General features: G+C 38.2%; 1 protein-coding gene across 1 annotated transcript in view; it reads right to left on the minus strand.

Moving 5' to 3' along the window:
* Positions 1-22,123, minus strand: part of CENPK (centromere protein K) — a 26,404-nt gene continuing 4,281 nt past the window's right edge. Inside the window, exons 3-10 of the mRNA XM_062018825.1 lie at positions 21,829-21,885; positions 16,754-16,826; positions 11,087-11,133; positions 9,634-9,716; positions 9,434-9,526; positions 9,013-9,154; positions 5,900-5,953; positions 1-603 (exon numbers count right to left, since the gene is read on the minus strand). Coding sequence (XP_061874809.1) covers positions 445-603; positions 5,900-5,953; positions 9,013-9,154; positions 9,434-9,526; positions 9,634-9,716; positions 11,087-11,133; positions 16,754-16,826; positions 21,829-21,885 — 708 coding nt within the window. The 3' untranslated portion in view covers positions 1-444. The remainder of the gene's footprint in view (positions 604-5,899; positions 5,954-9,012; positions 9,155-9,433; positions 9,527-9,633; positions 9,717-11,086; positions 11,134-16,753; positions 16,827-21,828; positions 21,886-22,123) is intronic.

Genomic DNA, 22,123 nt, shown 5'->3' on the forward strand with positions numbered 1-22,123 from the left:
GAGTTGTTGAAAGTTTTGCCTCTGTGATGCCTCTGCAGTGCAGAGGCAAAAAGGAAATTTAGGCAAGTTAAAACAATCTAAGAAATTAACATAGAAGAAAATCCATGTATAAAGTATACTTTTTAAAATAAAAAGGACTGCTAAACATCTTCACTTTGTCTATTACCTGCATTTGTATCTTTAAATTAAAGTGGCTGAGAAGCCCACCACAATGCAAATATAAGCATCAGTTGCCATACAACCAGGAGCTAAATGTAACCGAGAAGTTAAAAGTATAGCTTTTTGTCTTTTTTCATATTTCACAAAAAACACACATTTTACTAACCAAGACAAAATATAAAATCAACCAATGAGAAGAGATTGATGATATTAAAAAAAACCTCATATAACATAAACCATCTTGTCTCACAAGATGGTTACTGGTGCTTTACCATGCAGGTCACACTACATATGAAAAGCTTCTAGGCGCATTCTGTTTGGATCTTCTGGATGTCTCAGGGCAATTCCACTTCGCAGCAGCAGCTCGATATAAGGTGGCCAAAATGAATCATTGATTGTTACATAGGGTTCATGTGGTGTGGTCACTGCTTCATTTATAAGAATCTGCAAGACCAAAAGAGTAAGATTTAGGAAAAGAATAAACAGCTTGATTTTTATCTCCTTTATTCAAATTTATACAAATTCTTGTAATGAGATATTTATGTAGGCAATTTAAGACTCCAAGGAGAAATGCAGAATCTGTTCAAGGTAGAAGTAAAATAAAGAGCTTCCAATTAACTTAAATAATAAAAAAAAAAAAGATGTAATGGAAGATTAGAACCAGAATTTCCTTTTTATCCACACTGTTTTTCACCATCTGCTGAGGCTTCTTGGTGGGTTTTAGACAGTATATCTATAAAGGTAAAAATAATCTGAACATGAGGGTAATAAATCCCATATAATTAAATTTTATATCAGTATCCGTTAATTTAAGATTAAAAGCACTAAATAAGAGGGAAAGCTAGATTTTGGGGACTCGCCTCAAAACCATAATGATTCACTGTCAACAAATAGTATTTCTCCCTCACTCTTTCAGAATTTACCACAGAGGAATGTGTTAAAACTTTTCAAAATTTCATCTCACCAATATGCTAAAAAAACGCCAAACAAATCTTACTTAGATCAGGAAGACTTCTTTTTCCAGTATTTTGTGTCCTTCTGTAGGTAGTGTTGAAATAAATGTATACATCTGCAACGAGTTAAACATCACAGTCCTACTTGAACTTCGCTACAGTTGCAAGTCATAAACGGATTATCCAAATTCTTAATATCACTTCCCGCTTGGACATGGCATGTACCTTACAATTCACTCCCTCTTGACACTTCCTTACTCCTCCATTGTTCCTTATCTAAATGTAGAAATGGTTAATGTAGTCAAAACTCGGTTTGGCTTTCTGTTCTTGGAGACCATGTTTATGCCCTCACAATATTGCTTATATTGCACTCACTACAGATGAAATCATCTTACCCATCCCACGATGCTCTCTCTATTCATCCCTGATATTTCACCTTTCAACTCCGAGCTTCTAAATGTTAGTTTTCCCAATCTCAGTAGGAACAAAATATTCTGCCTGCTTCTTCTCTGCAAAAGAAAAACTTACAATTCCGTCACGGGTTTGTGTAGAACCACTTTTTGTTTGGTAACGGGAAGGGGGCTGCAGTGCTGGTCCTAGTAAGCAGTTCTTGAAACATCCCTTGGCTCTGAGGTGGACCCACCTCCAGCCCAGCTGGGCCAATCTTGTGCCTCTGCCATCACTATTTAAGAAGGGAAATCTGCAGCAAAAGATGAGGTGGAGCAGTGGTACAAGACAGAAGTGGCCATATGGACCCTACACTCAAGAGGAGAAAAGAAAGAGAAGTGCTGGACTGGAGACCCCTCTCTACCATGTGACAAGGAAGAAAAATGATTTTGAATGGGGCCCTCAACAGCAACAAGGTTTTGAACAAATTAAATGGGAGATTGTTCATGGAATGGTGCTTGGGCTAGTCTGGAGAGGACCAGATGTTAAAGATGTGCTCAACACTGCGGCTGGGAAGAATGGCCGTACTTGGAGTTTGAAGTGGAAAGCACCTTGGTGAGACTCAAGGCTGACCCCTCTGGTTTTGGAGTTGGGGGATACAGAAGGTTGAGGCTCGATACACTCCACTCAAGTAGATACTGGCAACGTATGAAGGAGTTCAAGTTGCCTCAGAAAAGACTGGCATAGAAGCACAACTGCTTTTAGCACCCTGACTGCCAGTTGCTGGGCTGGATGTTCAAAGGGAGGGTCTCCTCCACACATTATGCAACTGATGTTACGAGGAGTAAGTGAGTTGCACTGATCACACAATGAGGTCACATGGGAAACTGCAGTTGCCCTGGAATTCTGGAAGTGATCATGAACTGGCCAGAGTGCAAAAACTGTGAAATATCACCAGAGAAGGTGATCTTAAAGGGCTGGTTGTGCTCTTCATCATTCTACCACTTTCTATCGTTTTCTGTTTGTTATGTTTTGGGGTTTTATGGTTTTGTTTGGTGATGGATTAAATTAATTTCTTTTTCCTCTCCCACTTGAGTGGTCCTGTCTGTTTTGCCTGGGACCATAAGTGGTGAGTGAGCCCTCCCTGTACTTAGGGTGTTCCAAAGGCCCTCAGTACTTATGGCTGATTGTGGTTCTTTGTTCCTGGATGGGCCTAAACCAAGATAAATCCTCACTACCAGACTTTATTCTTCTTTTGCCCACTGCTACTTAAGAAAATATAAAAATAATAAATTATTTTTCAGAACATTCTGAAAAGTCGTTCCAGTTTACATCTCTTGTACTTATTTGCCCCAATTATGAGTATTTAGTCAAAATGCATTATTTGTACTTAGTCTTTTCTACATCTGATATTTCATAATAGCCTTTATGGCTGCAACTTTATATACATTTATATTGTAAACAGTCTTTCAAATCTTAGACTAGTTCACTGAATTCTCAACCAGGAAGGAATAATCCTCAAACTGTTTAAAAGGAAACGCATTACTACAGTTGCAAAAACTTACAGCTCATTACTGGAAGAATAAAAAAAAAAAGCAATATAATAAAAATTCTGATGTTTTCATGAGAGAAGAGTTTACTGCTTGCTTACTAGTTCATGCTATTTGAATTAAGTGGGTATTGATATACCTAAATAATAGAAATGTATACAACCCAGCTTGTCAAAGGGGATTTAATAAAAACATACACTTATAATAATTAACATATGCAGGCTGAGAAGACATGGCTAGGAACACAGGCATTCATTTTAATTCTGTCAGTGAATTACACTTGTACAACAGCAAGTCCTAAACCTGTATTATAATTACAAATTCAAACATGACTTTGTGTTTGTCCCTTTAAGAAACTATAATCTACATCTAAGATAACACTTTTGAAATTTAACAGGCACTTGAAGCTAGCACCAAGCTGTTCGACAAAAGCCTCCCATAAAACAAAGGAAAGGGATGTTGATAGTTTATGCCAAGATAGTTAAAATTTAAAATAAGTCTGAAATTTTGGAAGTAGTATGCTCTTACAAATGGAAATCAGACATTTCACAACGAGGATATTAACAATATCAGGAAAAAAAAAAAGGAAGGGCAACTTTAAAGCATTACAAGAGCTTTAGAATTTTTATTCCACAGGGAATATGGCTAATTTAAATCCTGATCTGTTTTCAAGCTCTGCCTAATTTGGCACTAAGAGGCATGCTGAGACACTTGAAGTATGTAAAACAATTTTGATGATGTAAGCCCAAAATCTGGGCTTCAAACTAAAGTACAAAATGTCATAGTGACCAGATCACAGCATCTTAATACTAGAAATCTGTTATTCATCAAGTTTTCCCTCAGGACTACACTTTTTCCCTCAGGGAGGTCTTACACATAGATGCTTACAACTGCCTGAAGAGTAAGGATGGAGAAGCAATAGGACATTTCACTTCAATTGCTACATTTAAGACAAGAAGCAAAAATGTTTTCACTGATGTTGTTCATATTCCTTCAAAATTATGCATTACAAATCAAATACATAAATTGCACTGTGATTAAAACTACACACTAGGCAATGCTGACATGCTTACAAAATCAAGTAGAAATTAATTACTTAGATTCATTGATTTCTTCATATGAAAGAACAATCCAGTTAATACATGGGAGTACCGATTAACTGGGAGTACCGATTAACTTCTATAACTGTTTACTGTATTATAGTTCAGAAATACTTTATCAAAACAGTGCAAAATACAGCATGAAATGGAGTATTTTTTTTTGTTAAACATAGCATTTGTCTCCCCTAATATAAGCCACTAACACTCATAACACTTTAAAATAATGACTATAAAATTAATAGTTCATTCTCCATTTTAAACTGAAGATTTAGTTAGCTAAATTACTGCAACATTTCCTGTAAAAAAAAGGGGGTTTAATTGGTAGTAATAAAAAAAGTTAATTGAAAAGTAGAAACTTTAAGAACGTCATGTCAGATTTCACAGAATCAGAATGGTAGGGGTTAGAAGGGACCTTTACAGATCATCCAGTAAAACCCTCCTGCTAAAGCAGGTCCACCTAAATCAGGTCACACATGACTATGTCACAGGTCTACCTAGATCAGGTCACATATGAATACGTCCAGGCAGGTTTCAAACACCTACAGAGGAGACTCCATACTCTCCCTGGGCAGCCTGTGCCAGGGCTTCATCACCCTCACAGTAAAGTAGTTTTTCCTTATGTTTAAATGGAACTTTCTGTCTTCCAGCTTCTTTCCATTTCCCCTTGCCCTGTCACTACATACAACAGGGAAAAAGGGATGCCCCAACCTCCTGACACCCACCATTGATATATTGGTAAATATTAATGAGATCAGACCTGGGTCGTCCTTCCTGCCCTTTTTGAAGACTGGCGTCACATTGGCCTTTCTCCAGTCCTCAGGCACCTCACCTGTCCTCCATGATTGTTCCAAAATGATGGAGAGAGGCTTAGCAACCACATCAGTCAGATCCCTCAGCACTCTAGGATGCATCCCATCAGGACCCATTGACTTATGAGTGTTAAGCTTGGCCTATAAGTGTTTAACCGGTTCCTCATCCACCCAGGGCAAGTCCTTTGTTCTCCAGACTGTTCTACTATCCTTGATGGACTGGGCTTCCCAAGGGCCAGCCTTGGCTGTAAAGACTGAAGCAAAGAAGGCATTCAGTACTTCAACCTTCCGTGCATCCTCGGTCACCAGGGCATCCTCTTGTGTTCAGCAGTGTGCCCACATTCCCCCTAATCTTCCTTTTGCTGCTGATGTACCTGAAAAACCCTTTCTTATTTTCCTTTACTTTCCTGGCCAGGCTTAATTCTAGAAGGGCTTTAGTCTTCCTGGTTACACCCCTGCATGCTCTGGTAATATTCCTAAACTATTCTCAAGACACCAAGTCCCTTTTTCCACCTCTCATAGATTTCTGCCTTCTCCCTGGGTTGTCCTAGCAGCTCTTTGTTCAACCATGGAGGCCTCTTGCATCCTTTTCCCACTTTCCTACATGTGGGGATACACTGATCCTGGGCTTGGAGGAAGCGTGGCTTGAAGGCTGACCTCTTGGGCAGTTCTACCGTCTAGAATCCTATCCTATGAGATCCCTCCAAATAGGTCTTTGAAGAGGCCAAACTCGGATCGCCTGAAGTCCAGAGTTGCAACCCTGCTTGGTGCCCTGCTTCATCCACACAGGATCTTTAACTCCACCATCTCATGCTCGCTGCAGCCAAGCCATTTCAATCTCAACTGTAAGTCATCTACTGTTATTTATCTTAAAAATAATATATTATGATCATAGGAATATTGGAAAATCTCCAAATATCAACATGACAAAACCATCTTACCTCTAGAATTTCATGCAGTGTTATCAGTTTTACAGCTGGGTCTTCTGAAGAGTCCTGCAAAGACAACCATCACCCCCAGCCAAATTAAGCCTAAGTAGTCAGGAAAAATGTTGTTTCATAAAGAAAAATAATCACACAATTATTTGATTGCATAGAAAGCCACAGATGAAGGTAGACTGTCATGACAGAAATACCTGGCAGTATTTAAGTCTAAGTGTTCACCATCATACACTTCAAATGTAACATTGTAAAAATTCATTACAAAATATCATAGTGTATCTATGAGGTGTTGAGGGACGTGGTCTAGTGATGGGCTTGGCACTGCGAGGTTAGTGGTTGGATTTCATGATGTTAAAGGTCTTTTCCAACCAAAATGATTTTGTGATTCTATGAACAGCCAAGGCTACAAAGTATTTCTGTGGCAAAAAACACTACTTCATAACTTAGATAGTGGTTCTACATTCACGTTTCAAAGTTGAAATTGGGTTATGACTTCAGTAATTACTAAAACTGATAAACAAAGAATAGAAACCTAAGGATATTAGTGTAAAAAGGTTTACAATCTCTTTGCTTGTTTGTAATATACACTGTATATATTATTTTGAAACATTGTACTACTTACTACATTGGTCACACTAGAAATATGTAAGTACCTCTGATTAATTAATACTTATAGCCACTTTTAAGTAGGATGCTCAGCATGTATTTACTTAACCTGAAAGGCACTTTCTCCATTCCATGAGACAAACTAGCATAAAGGATATTCTTCAACATAAGACTTGTCATATTTTTCATCTTGAAAGAAAATGTGTCTTTTTCATATGAGATTTAAAACGAAAGATAATTCTTATCTTAATCACTACCTACATTAAAGATGTTGGGCCATGGCAACAGATGCTAACCTGGGCTGCCATGATTCAGTGTTCCCTCCTGCTCCCAATCCCAGATGCAGGTAACTGGTGAAAGGGGAGTGGAACCAGAACAGCACAGGCTTTAATAAGTTCACACTACTCTGGAGCCATGCCCCACACATTTGCCTTCACACAGAACTAAGAACACAAGAAGATACCACGAAGTAAAGCAAAATTACTGGTATAATTAAGAGCTTGGTGTTTACAGAATGTTGAACGAAGCTAATAAAGGATATAAATAATACACTTCCCCAAATAAATATATCAGCAAATCTCATTGCTAATGCCAAAGAATTTCTATTTCTGACAGAATAAAGAAAATAGTATATGTGAAAATGTCTGCCTCTCCTGTCTTCAGAGTTAATCATTTAGGTGCAGACTATAGGGGACCCACTGTTGAGCCATTGAGATACAACTGAGTCAGAAGATCTAGAAGAATCTATGAATTCACAATGAGTGGAAAAAAACGGAGCCTTGTCAGAAGATAAATTGTGTTTAAGAGTTCAGCAAAGACATAAATAAAGATCAAATTAAGACAAGAGAAGACCTTGCTTGGAGATCTATAAAAAATCGTTCATATTTAGGTAAACAATAAATTGTAGAAGGTGAGCTTCTGTAAGCATGGGGGGAGGGGGTAGATTAATCCCAAACACTTTCAGTGATCTGGAATAGGCATGTCCTAGAAAAATGTTAAGATGACTAAGAACCAGGAAATAAGGAGATATGAGGCTGAAATCAGGAACTATATGATTGAAAGATGCCTTAATTAAATCCCTGAAGTGAAACTTGGGTAAACTGTATCATATTTAGAAACAGTGGGAAACTGAAAAGCATTGATATGCATAATAACTACGATATAATAAAATAAGATGTTTGAGGAAGGTTAAGTAAGACTTAGATAATGGCTATCAAGCCCTGAAGGCTCCATTTGGTATTTTTATGTACAAAATATGTAGCTCTGTGCAAAACCAAGATTTTTCTTTTAAAATTAAAAGATTAGGTTTCATCAATTGGATAATAGGAAGAAAAAGACAGGCATATAATTAGTTGCTTTTGTGATGACTGGGCTAGTATATTTGTTTATAATATTGGATTTCACCAGGTTCCAAAAAAAACCCCCAGAGAATCCAAGTGGAAGCAAATATAGAAAAAGTGTATTATTAGGATAAGCCACAGAACTAAAAAAAGTTATCTTACAGAACAAGAACAAAATGGCTTTGTTAGTTCAATTAGCAAAACAAAGAAAGAGAGGGTATAAGATTGCTGTCTATAAATATATCAGAAGGAAAAAACATGAGAAAGAAAAAGAGCTATTCTAAGGACAATATTGGCCTAAGAATACATAGATCTGTGTTAGACATGAATAAATTTAGACTGGAAGTTGGGAGACAGTTTCTAACCAGAGCACTGAGGTACCAGAACAAAGTCCAACCAATAGAAACAGTAAGTAACAAAAATAATAATTTTTAAAAAGGAGCTCAATGATAAAAAAGAAATTGTATTATGCGGTTGTCTGACACAGTCAGGAACCAGATTAAAGAAATCCTTTCTATTTCTGTATTCTTTAATGTGTCTGAAATAAAGAAAAAAATCCCCCCCCGCTTTTTGTAGCTATTCTTTCAAATAGTAGTGGTAAAAAGGTTTATTTTTACTGCAGACTTTGTATTTATTATGCAAAATACTCCCTGATTGCCTATTTTCCCTAAAGTTTTAAGATAATTTTTGGCCCAGCTTGCTTGAACAGAAACTGATGGTTAACATTCCAAACGACACTGTAATTATAAACACTTGCCCTTATTATTGTTCCAAAAACATTGCTAGACAATTAAAATTTGCTTTGCCAAGGAAAATATGAATACAATTGCCTGGTCCAGTAAAAAAGAAAATGGAACAATTTGGAGTGAACCCTTCACCATTTCCAAATTTGGCACAGCTTGCAATTCAGAAAGAAATAAAATACATTGCTATGCATCTCACCAAGTAAAAGATACATGCACTAAAAGAAATATCCAGCTGGGAACAGCTTTAAATAGTATCAGCCAACCTGAAAATTATCAATTAAACCTGAAGGATCAGCTGTTAGAACTATATTTATTTCAAAATACAATTGCAGCTCCTATGCTACTGACTCTGAAATGATACTGCATCTAATTAAAAAGAAATTAGACATTTCAAATTTAATAGTTGATAAGAAAATCTTACCTCCTTCTTACCACTTCCACCTTTCTCTGGATGGGGAAAATGTTCTTCTAGGAATCCACCCAGAGAACTCAAGAGCTCTTCCTTATACATCTTTATCTTCAAGATGTTATTTTGCAGTTCACAGAATGTTCTAGCATTCAGACTAGTAGTAAAAACACAGCAATAGAATACAAAAGTCAGTAAAATAGTTTTCGAGAGTTCTTAAGTAAAAAAATTCCTAATTTTTTATTGTTATAAGTTCAACATCTTGAGATGTTTATATAAGCAGACAGGACCTGTATTTTCTATGTTTCAGAAATGAATTACTGATGTATTTGTTCTACTTAAGAAAACAAGGAGTACGTCTTAAGAGTTTGTTTGCTCTTTTGATCTTGTTGATACTTCAACTCTTCAATATCAAAGCCTGACACCGTAGAATTACCTTTTTTTGGAAAGTTGTTCATCTTGGGTTTTTGACTCCTTTTCATTAAGAACATCTAGTATCTGCTTCTGTTCATCATACCACTGCTGTTCTCTGAAATATGAAAAGTAGGAAATTGCACAAGACATAAACAGTCTTCCTGGGCAGTCAAAAAAAAAACTGTGGTAAAAAGCCTTCTTAAGTCCAAATTATTGTACTACCTTTTCAGATCTTCGTCCAATTTTCTAGTCTTTGACTGAACTGTTGACAGCATCATTTCAAGTTCATTCTTTACTTTCTGCAACTATAAAAAAGTAAAAATAAACCTACAGCTTGAAAATAGCCCTGTCTATAGCATTTGTTCTATATGTAATGTTACATGTGTAAATCTGGTAAAGAGGGCCAACATTATCTTTAATTTCTTAAGAACTTTGGCTAGAAAGTGACACAGTATTTTTAAACTCAGTTGAAACTGATTAATATGTTATTGTCAAAGTTACTCACTAATATCTTACTGAAGCTCTGTAATAAAAACATAGCTGATTTTACCTGAAATGGATCATGGAACACATAACAACTGCTCATCTGATGAAACATTGAGGAGAAAACACCTACAGCACCAGGGCTATGTTGTCTAAATCACTGCAGCTGCTTGCAAAAATGAACTGCGAATTGCATCAACTGAGAATATACAGCACTCAGAAAACAAGTATGGTGCAAAGAAAGACCAATTGCAACCGTGAATTACACAGTCCTCAGTGGTATGGACATATCTGGTAGATGAAAGAGGGAGAAATAAAACTAATGCAGCCAGAAACAAGATGTGCTGCTGAAGACTGCGAATAGACTCTCAGTGGACTGAGTCTTTCATTAGTGCACTACGTTTTACAAAGTAGATTTTTTAAGTTTATGGGTTTTTTTACTATTATCCTGTGATTTTTTTTCTCTTTTCATACAAACTATGAGAACTTCTATACTTGTCTCAAAGAAATAAAAATTGTTATATGCAATATCTGAACAATATGTGCAACATCTGAGAAGAAAAAAACCTGAAATCCTCTGCCAAATAGACTACCAATCAAATATATCATAGCAATTCAGTCAAATGAAAGTGTGGAAACAAACAACTTGTTAATAGTGACTCTTTAAGCAGTTGCATTCTCTGTTGTGAATGACACTAAGAATGAGTAAAGCTGCTTGGAAGAAGAAAACCCAAAAGATGGTTTTGGGTTTTTTTTTAAGCCATAATCACAGGAATATTCTCAAGTCATGTTGCACAGTAATGCCCAATCTATGTATTGCAGAGCTACTCCTCAGACATTCTTGATTTGCAACTGCTTATACACCAAAATATGTCCGCAAATTATTGCCACTGAACTCTAGATCTAAGAATACTGACTCCTCTGTGTAACACGTTACATTGTTTTATATCAAGTATGAAACACAATATATAAACATTTTTGTTTAAGAGATCATCCATTACAAATAGGAAATTTTATAGTATAATACAGGGGAAGAAAAACATTAAAAAAACAGTGGCTGAAGAAGCATACCCAGTATCTCAGCAGTAGGTCACTACAGGAGTAGTAACAGGAAAATGCAGGAATCGTATATATTTAAAAAATTTTTTTGCAATGAAGTTTTACTATCTCTTAACAAAAGAAACAAACTTACCTCTTCTTTTCCTAATGCTAACAGTACTTCTGAGTCGGTAGAAACCACTGAAAAATAAAACTAATTTGTTTTTTTGCATTGGGTGACATAAGCTTGTTTATATTGAAAAGCACCTTGACTAGAGAGAAACCTCTGTAGCCTCTAAAATTAGCTTGTCTGTCGGCAGTAGTTTCACCACATTTTGTGGTGTCCTGCTGGGCTAACCTACTGTCACTTTTCAGCAAATTAAATTAGAATGAAAAGAAAGCGTGGTGTTAATGCTTCTGCGCTATGTTTTATACCTGAATTAGCTCAGATACATAATATTGAAATAAAAAGTACTGTCACACTTCAAGATAAGTAAGCCTAACTTTTTCAAGGGAAGGGATTCCACCAACGTTACCATCACCAATGCAGGTGTTGAAATTCTTCCAATTCCTTCTTAAATAGCCTCCCAAATGCTTGATCAGGATTGTAAAACCTATCAGATTTAAATAACTCAAAAAGCACGTCACCATCTTTATGTTTCACAAGAACAGCTACATAGAGTGAGATGAAAGGCCCAGCAAAACCAATATCTTAACTCCAGCCCTAAGAAATAGCAGTACTTAAGACAAAGCATGGTACTATTCAAGGATGTGGTAATGTTTTCTCAGAACATTTCTGCAAAATGTAGTGATTTATGGCTCATGGATTTTCTGAATAAAAAGGTAATTGTATTTGATAGCCATCAACAGATTCTAATAAATTCTCAGCTCCATGTCAACTCGCGGCATCTGCATAAATGTATTACTTTTGAAAAAGTGAAGTACTTGAATCAATTAACAAGAGACATGAAAGCTGCTCTAATAGATTTAAATCCTAACGTGACAGGGATATTTTTTGTTCAAGCTTGGGTTCCAAATCTCTAAGTTAATTCAATTACAATTTTTCTTTTAACCAAAAGGAAAATCGTTAACCTTATCATAAAAGCATTAAATATCTCCTAAACACAATATGGTTGATTTCACAAATTTATAAAAGTACCTTTTTTGGTATGAAATTTTATAGTTTTTATCTCCACAAGTTTTGAGTGCTCCTGAATTAGCTTCTGTTACAGCGCTGTGGAAGGTAGAGGGCTGTGCTATTACAGCAAGATTTTTTAGTGACACGAATATCCTACATATGCAAGATAAAATTAATTGATGTGCTTCTGTTCATATTCATTGGTACAGTTGAATAAAACCATGTAACATTCTGCACTGTCACCATGCTTCAAAATCTCCCTTCCCCAATTATTGTGAGCCTTTGCTACCTGGAATTATGAATTTCTTCTATAGGCTTGTAGTGGTTTTCCTGGGCAAGGTTTTTGGTAGTTGAGGGGCTATAGGGGTGGCTTCTTTAAACAAAGAGTTGCCAGAAGCTTCCCCTGTAGCTGACAAGGTTAGGGCCGGTCAGTTCTAAGCTGGACCCTGAACCTGACCCAAGCCTGGCCAGTTAGTGACTGATATAATGACACTGTAAAGGAGAAGAAGTTGTGCAGTTGCAAAACTGCAGCAGCAACAGGAAGTGAGAATGTGAAAACCTCTCCACAGACACCAAGGTCAGTGGAGAAGGAGGGGGAGGAGGGTGCTTAGGCCCTGGAAGAAACTCCCCTGTGAGACATGGTGAGAACCATGGTGAAGTGGGTTGTCTTCCTGCAGTCCATGGAGGCCACTAGGAAACAGAGATCCACTCACAGCCCATGGAGGACCCCACACCGGAGCGGGTGGATGTCTGAAGGAGGCTGTGACTCTGGGGGAAGCTGATCCTGAAGCAAGTTCCTGGCAGGACCTGGGAGTTTGTGGGGGAGGTGCCCATGCCAGAGCAGGTTTGCTGCTGACTTGTGATCCTGTGAGGGACTCATGCAGGAGTAGTCTGTCCTTGAAGGACTGTTCTTCCAGTGGATAACCCATGCTGGGACAGGGTGTGAGGAACTGCCCTTGTGGGGGCAAGCAGAGAAGTTAATGAGGGACTGTCTCCCATGGGAGAGACCCCACATTGTAACAGTGGGAAGTGTGATGAGGCCTCCCCCTGAGAAAAACCAGCAGCAAAGTCCATCTGTTAACAAACTGACTGCAATCCCCTTACCCCCATCCCCTGCGCTGCTGGGGGGAAGGAAAGGGAGTCCCAGGAACAGGAGGGGTAGAGGGAGGTGTTTTTAAGATGGATTTTATTTCTCATCTCCCTGCTCTTATCGTTCCTTTAATAGATCAAATCTTTTTCTCCCTAACTTGGGTCTCTTTTGCCCGTGACACTAATTGCTGAGCGATCTCTCTGTCCTTATCTCAACTCAAAAGCCATTTGTTATATTTCTCTCCTGTCTAGTCTGGGAAGGGGAGTGATTTCATGACTTGGTGGACATCAGGCTAAACCACCACAAAGTTTCTAACGTTTCTTCACTTTTAGATCCCTAATCTTGTGCATGTGCTTCTCATTCAATATTCAGAATAGAAGGCCATATCTTCCTACAAAACAAATTACTAACTCTAATTTAGTGAAGGAACATTGCAGATGTGAGACACTGAGATAACATATTTATGGCAGCTTCTACTGTAAACTACACAGGTTGCTTTACTTACTTTCACTTAAAGCTTTTTCAGTTAAGAAGCACTACATATGCAAAAATCAAATGTCAAACAGGATTGCCTGGTGACACATAGCACAAGTATGAAGCAAAATACTATCAGATGCTAGGAACGTAAAAGCAGCTATTACACATGTATTTATACAGAAACTTCCACTAAAACAAGAGGAGCAGTGACTATGCCCAGAGGAGGCTGTGTCCCGTGTGAGGGACCCCATATTCACAGAAGCTGTAGATACTGGGAAAAACCCACACCAGAGAAAGTCGTTAAGGACTGTGTCCTGTGGGAGGAACCCCATGTTGGAGCAGGGGAAGAATGCCAGGAGTTGTCCTCATCTGAGCAGAGAGAATTGGCAGAGCCCATCTGTGAGAGACTGACCACATCCCCCATTCCCTGCCTGCCTGAGCCATTGAGGGGAGGAGGTAGAGATATCGGGAGCAGTGAGCTGGGCCCAGGAAGAAAGGATGGATGAGGGAGGGAGATCTTAAAGTGCTGGATTTTCTCATCACCCTACTCCCTTTTTGCTTTTATTCCATTCTGTTTCTTGTAGAATAAACTTTCCTACTTTCCTCTCTAAGTCGAGTACTGGAGTCTGTTTTGCCCGGAACCATAATTGGCAGCGAGCCCTCCCTGCCCTTGTCTCAATCCACAGCAACCTTGCTTATCTTTTTACTCCCATTTTGCTGGGGCCTCTGCCATCCTAACGAGGGTGGGGGTGAATGGGGACACCAAGCAAGAGACTATTGTGGTGCTGCTGTACTAGTTCGGCCAAACCACAACACTTCTATTTTCTTATTTGCAAAGGTAAAAGTTATATTCTATTTTTATGATCCAAGTTCTTGCTGAAAAAGTTTAAATTCAGCTGATTTAGCAGCTCTAGAGTTACATAAATAGTAACAGAAATTGAGAAAGAGTCTAAAGTAAAAGCTTTGCAAAAAATACAGTTTGCATTGTGGACTCAAGTCTGTTTGCCAATACTGTGCCCAAAGAAATACAGAACTGCCAAGTTATAACCTCTGAAAATAAGATTTAAAATTGAAATACTCACAGGCCTTCATTTGTATGAAATGAAATGGACATTACTAAAAGCAGAAACCAAATATCAAGACAGTCTGATATACATGCTGTCTTAGTAAACAGTATGAAATTTGCATTTCTGCTGTATCTATTCAGATAAATTCAGACAAAATTTTCAGTTTTACAATTCTCCTTCAAACAGGAGGTACAGAGAAACCAAGATTGACAGAGAAGATATAGCAGACTCCTCATTTCCATACAAGCACTAATAGCAGCAACTTCTTTTTTTTCCCCTCAGAAAGATAAGACAAAAAGGCAAAGTTTTGGCTGCAAGGTATTATTTACATTATAATATGCAAAGATTATTTCTCTAGTAAAAAACTAAAATTTCTTAAATAAATCTAATCACCTGGGAACAAGAAAGAATGGTTGAGCAAAGCAAGTCATCAAGCCAATCAAAATAGGTCAATCCATAAGAATATTTCTAAGCAAATAGTTTAAAGTTTAAAATAATTATGTATTTTAGAAAAAAACCTAACATTTCCTGGTATTATACCCAGATAAAATGGGTAAGTGCTTTCAAATAATTTGCTTTAAGCCGATAGCTTATTCAGAAGCAGCAGCCAAGAATCAGTGTTTCCCAGATTCATTCAGTGTCATACTTTTGGTCTACGTACCTCTACAGAAATATTTGAAGCTGACTATTCTTACAAAGCATGTGAAGTATGGATTTACTCAAATGGAGAATGATATCTCTTTTTAAGAAAGAATATTTTTCCCTAGCTCTTATTGTTTGATCACCATATGCAGCAAGTACATTCTGTGTTCATCTGAAAATAGATTCCAATTTGTCCAAATGATAAAACACTGGAAATCACTTTTGCTATCCAAAATGCCCTCCTATCATTTTGTAAACACTAAAAACTCTAAGCCTTTTCTGTCATAAAAATATTCAAATTAGTTAACATTATCCATTTAAAGATTAATTAGTTTTACTGGGTTGAAAGGTGTTAAGGGTTCCTTGAGACATAACGTGAGTGCTACCAGAATACTAATAAGAATGTAGCATGAACTGTTTCGAGAGTCTGCAAAGGAGACCTCTGAAAAAAACTCAAAAAACGGAAATCAAATTACTTGACACCCAGTTAGACTGTGAATGGCTTTGTTTTCAGTGTCTGGCCGCAATCAGCCTTGCAGCAGAGTGAAAACAGTCATCACTGGTGCTTATGTAAAAGAATTCCAAATAGCTGAGGAATATACACCTACTGACTGATAATGCCTAACTACTATAAAAGCTACCACTTGTGTCAGTGGTTGTGCTTGTTAGGATCAATAGGTCCATGTTACTAAAATAAACCGAAGTGTCTTTAACCACCTTTTCTTGACCAAAAATCTCTGACACTTGTATAATCCTAGATAGATATTTTATTATGGTGTAATGGGCTTACTGCTAAAGTTTTTAAGTTTCAGCTAGTACATCATAATACAACACAGTGCAGTACTAACAAAAATCCCCAATTATTAAAGGACGCGTGGTTGAAAGTATGTCAGACTAAATTATTGTTAGTTTATGAGCAATATTGCAAAGGTAAAAAATATCAGCTTCTTAAAAGACAAAATGAAGACAAAATTATTTTCCCAAATAGTTCAGCCCTATAAGGAAATACAAATAAGAGATGAAGAAACAACCAGAGAAAGGAGAAACCTGAAGCATTAAGGTAACAGCCTAATGAACTTTTGTTATTTTGTTAGGACATTTGCTAACAGTTATTTTTTTTTCATTTAACTGATTGAAGAATAGTGATATGAATCATGCATCCAGAATCATAAGATCAAAAGTTATAGCAGAATTCACTTTGAATTTTGAGTTCACTTGGAACCAAGGTACAAAAGGAACAGAGAAATGAAAGATATATGGCTACTGTGGGAAGTATTTAAATTAATTTTTAAATAGTTATAGTATGAGAATACAGTCACCAGACATTAAATATATACACAGTTTAAGATGCCTAGAGCCTTTGCAGAAGTTTATATGAGTATACCTTACATGGAAAGAGTCACTTACCTTCAGGACTTCTTTTTTGCCATTGACTACATTCCGCTGCTAAAGCTTTCCCTTGCATCATTAACAAGGAAAGCTATAGAACAAGAAAAGAGTGTGTTGAGTTGCATTCAAGTAAAACAAGATAGAACGGGATAGAAATTAAATTCTTAAGTTTATACGCCAGAAAACAAAAGGTCAGCTATTACAATAAACCATTTATTCCTTCAAAGATTAAAAATGCCCCTTGCACAGAAAATCAGAAGTGGTTAGAGTTGGCATTTGTACTCTAATTTACTCTGTAATATCAGACAATGCCCATAAATGCAGATGAGCAACTAGAAGCAATGACAACACTTCTCATCCCAAATTCTCCTTAGATGCATGGTTGACGTATAGATTAAATGGAAACAATGGGCAGGGTCTAGTTGGAGGCCTACGTCTAGTCGAGTCCCTCAGGGGTCGGTGCTGAGACTGGTACTGTTCAATCTATTCATTAATGACCTTGCTGAGGGCACAGAGGGCACTGTCAGCAAGTTTGCTGATGATACCGAACTGGGGGGAGTGGCATCGGGTGGGGAGAAATCTAATGAAATTCAACAAGGGCAAGTGTAGAGCCTTGCATCTGGGAAAGAATAACCCCATGTACCTGTACAGGTTGAGGAATGAACTCTTAGAGACTAGTGTAGGGCAAAGGGACTTGGGGGTCTTGGTGGACAGCAGGATGAGCATGAGCCAGGAATGTGCCCTCATGGCCAAGAAGGCCAATGGCATCCTGGGGGGTGTTAGAAGAGGGGTGGGCAGTAGGATGAGAGATGTTCTCCTCTCCCTCTCCTCTGCCCTCGTGAGACTGCATCTGGAATATTGTGTCCAGTTCTAGGCCCCTCAGTTCAAGAAGGACAGGGAGCTGCTGGAGACAATTCAGTGCAGGGCCACCAAGATGATGGAGTGGAGCATCTGCCTTATGATGAAAGGCTGAGGGAGCTGGGGCTCATTAGCCTGGAGGAGACTGAGGGGTGACCTCATTAATGTTCACAAATACATAAAGAGTGGTGTCAGGAGGATGGAGCCAGGCTGTTCTCAACTATGTCGAATGACAGGACAAGGGGGCAGTGGGTATAAGCTGGAACATAAGAGGTTCCAAAGAAATATAAGGAAGAATTTCTTCACTGTGAGTGGAATGGAGCACTGGAATGGGCTGCCCAGATGGGCTGAGTCTCCGTCTCTGGGGACATTCAAAACCCACCTGGATGAGTTCCTGGGTGACCTTTTCTCGGTGGTCCTGCTCTGGCAGTGGGGTTGGACTAAATGATCTTTCAAGGTCTTTTTAAGATTCTGTGATTTAAGGTTAAATAGACTGTGCCTGGTATGCATGATGACTAAACAAAAGACTGGCTTCCAAAAAAAACAGTAATCAAATCTTTTATCAAAACCACATCTGTGGACTCAACCAAAAAAAATGCTTTAGAGTTACAACTGAAGATGTAGGACCAATAAGAAAAACATCAGTTCAGAAAAGTTCATTAAAAAATCCCAAAGTAAATAACTTGAGCTTAAAAAAAAAAAGTACTTATTTTAATATCTTACTATGTTCTGGAGAAAGAATATATTCATTATTACTTCCTTAAACTGAGGATGACATAAATAATTTTTCTTTGAATCCATTTTAAATTACCTATGAATATCATATTGCAAGTAATATGGTAAGAAATTAATCATACACTTAAACACAAAAGGTACTGTTGATATGGTCAAGCATTCCATAAAAAGCATTGCAGATTGCATTTGGCTTCATTAACTAAAAAGAGAAATATAGGGTAAGAATCATTACCCTAATTCATATAATAAAAATATCAAGAATTGACAAGATCAGTTTTCACTGCTTGAAGTAACTTTGTAAAGTGCATTTTTAAAAAACAGCTTTTTAAAAGTCAAAACAAAATAAATAATCACCATACAAACATTTCTTATTTCTTAGATCAGATAGTCCCTTTTGGAATGGAGCTCCTATATACATTCCTAGAAGAACATGCTGCTTAGTATGTAATCCATTACTTTGTAGACCAGAATCAGTCCCCACGGATAAAACCACAGAGTACAACGCAAGATTACAGTCTTGAGGTGATTAAGGAATGAAAATTACTGACAAGGTGAACAGCAAAGAAAGAAACCATAGCTTCCTTGCCAGCTACAATGAAAACAGAATACAATAGTTCCAGCTGGAAGGGACCTACAATGATCACCCAGTCTCACTGCGCAACCAATTTAGGGATGACCAAAAATTAAGGCATGCTACTTAGGGCACTGACCAAATGCCTCAAACATTGACAGACTTGAGGCATTGAACATCTCTCCAGGAAAACCTGCTTCTTACTGTCCAGTCTAAATCTCCCCTGACACAGCTTTGACGCAGGGAAAAGAGATCAGCACCTCCCTCTACATTTCCTTTCCTCTGGAAGCTGCAGGGAGCAATGAGGTCACCCCTCAGCCTCCCTCTCTCCAAACTAGACAAGCCCAAAGTGCTCAGTTGCTCTCTCACAGGACATTCCTTCTGGTCCTTTCACCAGCTATGTTATCTTCTCAGATGCATTAGAGCACCTTCTCACACCTGCTAAATGGTGGGGCCCAGAGCTGCACACAGGCCTCGAGGTGAGGCCGCCCCAGTGCTGAATGCAGTGGATAATCCCCTCCTGACTGGGTGGTTCCACAGTGTCTGATGCCCCCAGGATGCCGTTGCGCTCCTGGATGCTGGGGCACTGCTGACTGCTATTGAGCTCAGCCTCCGACCAGCACCCCCAGACCCCTTCCTGCAGGGCTGCTCCCCAGCCACTCCTCCCCCAGCTGATACTTGTGCCTGGTGTCTCTCCATCCCAGGGGTGGTTAAATTTCACCCCGTGAGTCACTGCCTGATGCGGCCTCTGCCCACATCCCTCTGCAGGGCCTCCTGTCCCTCAGCCAACGACACCTCCTGCTTGGGTATCACGCCAAACTTGCTAAGGGTGTGCTCAGCTCCTGCATCAAGTCACTGGTGAATACATTGAACAGGGCTGGCCATGGCGCTGAACTGGCCGCCTGCCAGTTGTAGCCCCAGCTGCTACAGCCCTTTGGACTCTGCCCTTCAGCCAGTTCTTTGCCCAGTGTACTGTGAACCTGCTCATCCCGTGGTTGGACAGCTTGTCCGGAAGGATGCTGTTAGGGGCAGTATCTAAAATCTTACTGAAATCAACAAAAACTACAGCCATGCCTTCCTTTGGCCCACCAGGCAGGTGACCTTGTCACAGAAGGACATAAAAATGTTTAAACAGGACGTTCCCTTTGTGAACCTGTGTTGACTGTGCCTGGTGGCTGCACTGTTCTTTATATGCCTTCCAGTAGCAGTCTGTGTGGTCTTCCACATAGATTTCCAGGTACTGAGGTCAGACTAACAGGTCTGCAGTTTCCAGGGTCAAAACAAATGCCTATGTTAGGGCTGCAATAAGATCCCATGAAAGCTGCTGACAGAATATAACATTTTCCTCTCCTCCTTATTTTCTATCATGAAGTATAATCTTAATTTAATCTTCATTTTAGCAAAAGAATGATTAATGAAGTTGCAATTATTATTTTAATGAAAAGCATACCTTGGCAGTTAAAGTATTAATTACAAAGGTATGATGCGCTTCTGTAAAGCTAAAAAGAAGCGTAAAACACAGTCTACACTCACTTAAGCAAATTTTTTTTCCACTGAAAAGATTTTATCCAGTCCTAAAAAGAGACAAATATTGTATTTTATGCATTTTAATATGTATCTCCAGTTATTTATTGCAATTCAAAAATAGTTTAGAACAGAGTTTATAACTAGCAAGATATTAATGTTACTAATTGCATAGTAATTAAACACCTGAATGTATTCAACAGATACCTCTAACAAAAGTGTTATTTTTGTTAATTATTTAGTCAAATGTATTGAATTAACCATCTTGTCAGCAAAATCTTACTCAAGCCATGTAAGATAAAGATTTGTAAGACCTACATATTTGATCCAACCACTTCAATGTTTAACTATTTACACTTTCCAAATTTGGTATTCTCATATATAAATTCTATTTTAAAGGTTGCTATTTAGAATTCACAAACAACTACACAGTGACCATCACTGTTTTAAATTCAGGCACATAAATTTCCTAATGATATCCACAATGGTGAACAACTGTAATTTGCAAATACAAAGTTGCAGAGTAAAACTAAAAAGGTCCACACAGAGTTTCATAAGTTACATATACACTGATGAGAAAATTTGGTGACCTTCTGAGACGGGGTTACAGTGTTGGTGGATAAAGGAGGAGCAACTGAGACATTGAACTGTTGGAGCAGGTTCAGAGGAGGGCCATGAGGCCTGGAGCACCTCTGCTGTGAAGACATGCTGAGAGAGTTGGGGTTGTTCACCCTGGAGTAAAGAAGGCTCCAGAGAGACCCTACAGCAGCTTCCCAGTACCCAAAATAGGGCTATAGGAAAGCTGGAGAGTGACTTTATGCAAGGGAGCATAAAGTGAAAAGGAGCTTAAAAGTGAAAGTTTAAAACAGCTTTAAAACTGAAAGAGGGTATATTTAGTTTAGATGTAAGGAAGATATTCTCTCCTGTGAGGGTGGTAAAGCACTGGAACAGGTTGTCCACAGAGACTGTGGATGTCCCCTCTCTGAAAGTGTTCAAGGCCAGGCTGGATGGGGTTTGGAGAGACCTGGTCTAGTGCAAGGTGTTGCTGCACATGGCCCAGGACTTGGAATGAGATGATCTTTGAAGTCCCTTCCAGCTCAAACCATTCTATGAAATAATGCAAATGCATCTTGAAAGTACATACCTCTCCATTTTGCTGCCTATGCTAGTAATTTATCAATTGTGTGGCAGAACGACATGCAACTTTTCTGCTATATATAAATGCAACTTTTCAGTATTTGCTAGAAACATACTTCAAAATACTGTTTCAAAATTAACAAATATTAAGCTGTCTGATTTAGAGAGTAAGTGAAAATAATTGTGTTTTTTTCTTTTGGAAACATTCCATATCTGTACAGAAAACAAATTATTTTATGGACAACAAAACCCCAAAATACTGTCTTACCTGGGAATGCGATTTTACCGGCATTTCTGTTCTGAGAAGCATTAGCTTTGTCTGACACTTAGCAGAAAAGAAAAAAAGTACAAACAATGTTTACTTACTCTTCACTTTTGCAAGAAATGCAATGCTTAGACATTCCAACAGTAACTGTTTAATATTGGAATAAAATACTTGTGGCTTAGCTCCTACCACACATACCTCAACTACGATTTGAGGAAAAAGGCAAATTATGAGAGAAAAGTTGACACAGGGAAAGACATTGAACAGATGAAGAACGTGAGAAACTGGAGAGTCATGG

The sequence above is a fragment of the Colius striatus genome, chromosome Z (assembly GCF_028858725.1).
Source record: "Colius striatus isolate bColStr4 chromosome Z, bColStr4.1.hap1, whole genome shotgun sequence".
In the NCBI taxonomy this organism is placed as follows: domain Eukaryota; kingdom Metazoa; phylum Chordata; class Aves; order Coliiformes; family Coliidae; genus Colius; species Colius striatus.